The 2,926-nt window shown below is 38.2% G+C and overlaps 1 protein-coding gene across 1 annotated transcript; it reads left to right on the top strand.

Annotated features, from left to right (window-relative positions):
* Nucleotides 1-198: 198 nt before the first annotated feature.
* On the top strand, nucleotides 199-2,700 carry cybrd1 (cytochrome b reductase 1). The gene is made up of 4 exons (XM_078261867.1): nucleotides 199-580; nucleotides 1,172-1,380; nucleotides 1,722-1,876; nucleotides 1,999-2,700. The coding sequence occupies exons 1-4, from the start codon at nucleotides 394-396 to the stop codon at nucleotides 2,279-2,281; spliced, it is 834 nt and encodes a 277-aa protein (XP_078117993.1). The 5' UTR covers nucleotides 199-393; the 3' UTR covers nucleotides 2,282-2,700.
* The last annotated feature ends 226 nt before the right edge of the window (nucleotides 2,701-2,926 follow it).

Consider the following 2,926-nt stretch of genomic DNA (forward strand, 5'->3'; position numbering starts at 1 on the left):
ATAAAAGAAGCAAATATATTCAGTAATACAAGAAAATGGTCAAGAACCTAGTAGTAGTAATAGTAAAAACATAAGTAAGAAAATGGCCAAGAACATAGTTTAGTAAAAATATAACTTGTAAGCACTACTCAAACGCATCAGCGTGTTAGTCAGTAGCACTGATGCAAGAACATGCACTGCTAAATGAGTCAATTTTGTCAGAGAAAGATGCAGCACAAACAACTAAGGCGTTTCCTGGTCAGAAGAAAAACTTTCACAACGTGCTTCCTCCACATATTCACAGCTCTGGTCATGTGACCGAGGACCCTCAATAGCAACCACTTGAAGTTTAGTTGTGAAAACCGCTTCTCCGGTCAAGTCGCTCCGTTCTGTTGCTGCTCGACACTGATAACGATGGAGAACTTGAAACAGTTCCTGGTCGCTCTGTCTGCCGCCGCCGCAGTCGGTATTGTCTCCATAATATTCGTGCTAATATGGGTTCTCAACTACAAAGAAGGTTTTGCCTGGGATGGAGGACTGGCTGAATTCAACTGGCATCCGGTCTTGATAGTCATCGGGTTTATTTTCTTCCAAGGAATAGGTGAGAGGAGTCTATTTGAACAAGGAAAAGGAATGTAAACGACTGAAATAAATTATTGCTCAAGGCCAAGTTACGCAAAGTTCGCTTTTCCGAGGAACTTATCTTAGGAGGTTACTACGTGTGTAAGTGCGTAATAAATAGTCTACTGTAAAAGTGTGGTCCACCAACTAAACCCTCACTCAAACAGCGGTCATAAGAAATTAACTTATTGGATCGTATCGGCTAGTGTAGCAGCCACAAATAGGGACCTGTGATGTAAAGTAAGTGAATTATAAGTTAGTCTGATAATAGCTACGGCTTAACATCTAGATAAGCAAATTGCTCTCAAGGACGCATGAACCAGCAATCATGCACCTAAAAAGTATAATAGCAATAGTAGTGCTTTCTTTAAGTGGTTACCAGCATCTACACCTTTTATAACAACCTATAAATTGTGCCTGTCATACATGCAAATATCACTTAAACAATGTAATGACAGGTTAATCAACTTTTTAAGAGAAAAAAAGATGTTTAATATTGTCAAAATGTAAAAATATGCGTATTTGCATTAAGAATTGTCTGAATGACACTGAGTTACCGTCTCTTGTCTAGCCATCATTGTCTACAGACTCCCCTGGACCTGGCAGTGCAGCAAACTGATGATGAAGTTCATCCATGCAGGCTTGCACTTACTAGCCTTCATTCTTGCTGTCATAGCTATGGTGGCTGTTTTTGACTTCCACAATGCTGCCAAAATCCCCAACATGTACAGTCTGCACAGCTGGCTGGGCCTGACGGCTCTGATACTGTTCTGTCTACAGGTAAACTCTTACTTTAAAATAAATATTTCAAGTAATGGATAATAAACAAAGGCTCCAGGTTTTGTTTTGCAGTACTGATATTGCTACTTGTAGAAGGCTACATTATGTGAACTAAATGAGTTTTTTTGTTGCATGTTTCAAACCACTGCACCTTTACCATCTTAATAATCTTTAATGGAGCTCTGGACTGGTTGTAAAACAATACATATAGTGTAGGGTGGTATGTCCCTAAAAAACAACATACTGCTGGTGTTTCCTAAAACGCCAAGTCATAGTGAACAACAGCCTCATTTAGTACAATATCTGATAAGTGGATGTTTTTTTTCTACTTCAATGAGCAGCTTGTTCTTGGAGTTGGCATATACTTGATACCAGTTACACCTGCATCCTGGAGAGCAGCGTTTATGCCCCTCCATGTCTATGGCGGTCTTTTACTCTTTACCAGTGTAATAGCTGTGGCACTCATGGGCATCACAGAGAAACTCATTTTTGGCCTGTAAGTATTAACAATAAAAATAAAAGCTTGTAATAGCTTGTAAAAATGTACAAACCAGTTTTACAATGTTAATGTGCTGCTTAAGAGTGGGCATAACAGATTTTTTGTACTTCATTACTAAGGAACAACCTGAAATATAAGGACTCTCCCCCAGAGGCAATTTTCGTGAACGTTCTGGGAGTCCTCCTAGTGGTTTTTGGAGCTCTTATCCTCTGGATTGCCACTCGAACGTCTTGGAAACGCCCCAGTGACCAGGTCTTGCATACTCTGCATACCATTGGGGAAGTTGAGGACAGCAGCAAAGTCGGTCCAGTCCTGTCTCAACTATCTGATGGAACTGATGCTGAGCCCTTTGGGGATGTCAGGAGGAGGAGTAGTAATAAATTAGATGATCAGGCTAACTGATTACAAATTAACTAACTAGGAGCAGATACTGTATCAAGTGTTGAATGCATGTACACCCAGTCTAAACTGGTCAGAGAAAGTAAAAATGAAGAAATCTATTTTTGCTTATCTTTCCATACATAACTGTATCTCTTGCACCTTAAGTATTTAATTTTGTTGGCATTTTGTTGTTTACCATTTATTGTAAGTGTATGTAAATAATGGCGAGCTACTTCATAACAAGATTCAGATAGATAGACCTTTTGTATTGTGATATCTGGGTTTTTAAAATATGTTCAGAACCTATCTACATTTTACAATGAATATTTGCAACTTCTACCTTACATCGTACAGTCCTTGAATATTTATTTGTAGAGAGAAGATGAAAAATGTTCATACAATAAAACACAGTCAATAATAAAAAAAAAAAGTAATGAGCACCAATTTGTGGTTGTTTATCACATTTGACATTAGTGCTCTGGTTTCTTGTTCCTGTTCTATTAATGCCTCTCAAAGATAGATAGATGGATAGATATACTTTATTCATCCCGAGGGACATTTTAGAACATAATAGTGTAACATTCATTCACAATATCAACCACTATCATTAGGTAATATGTCCAAAGACTTGTATTGACACTATTAGTGCTTCTTTTTGGCTCTTCC

The sequence above is a fragment of the Sander vitreus genome, chromosome 11, assembly GCF_031162955.1.
Source record: "Sander vitreus isolate 19-12246 chromosome 11, sanVit1, whole genome shotgun sequence".
Lineage (NCBI taxonomy): Eukaryota > Metazoa > Chordata > Actinopteri > Perciformes > Percidae > Sander > Sander vitreus.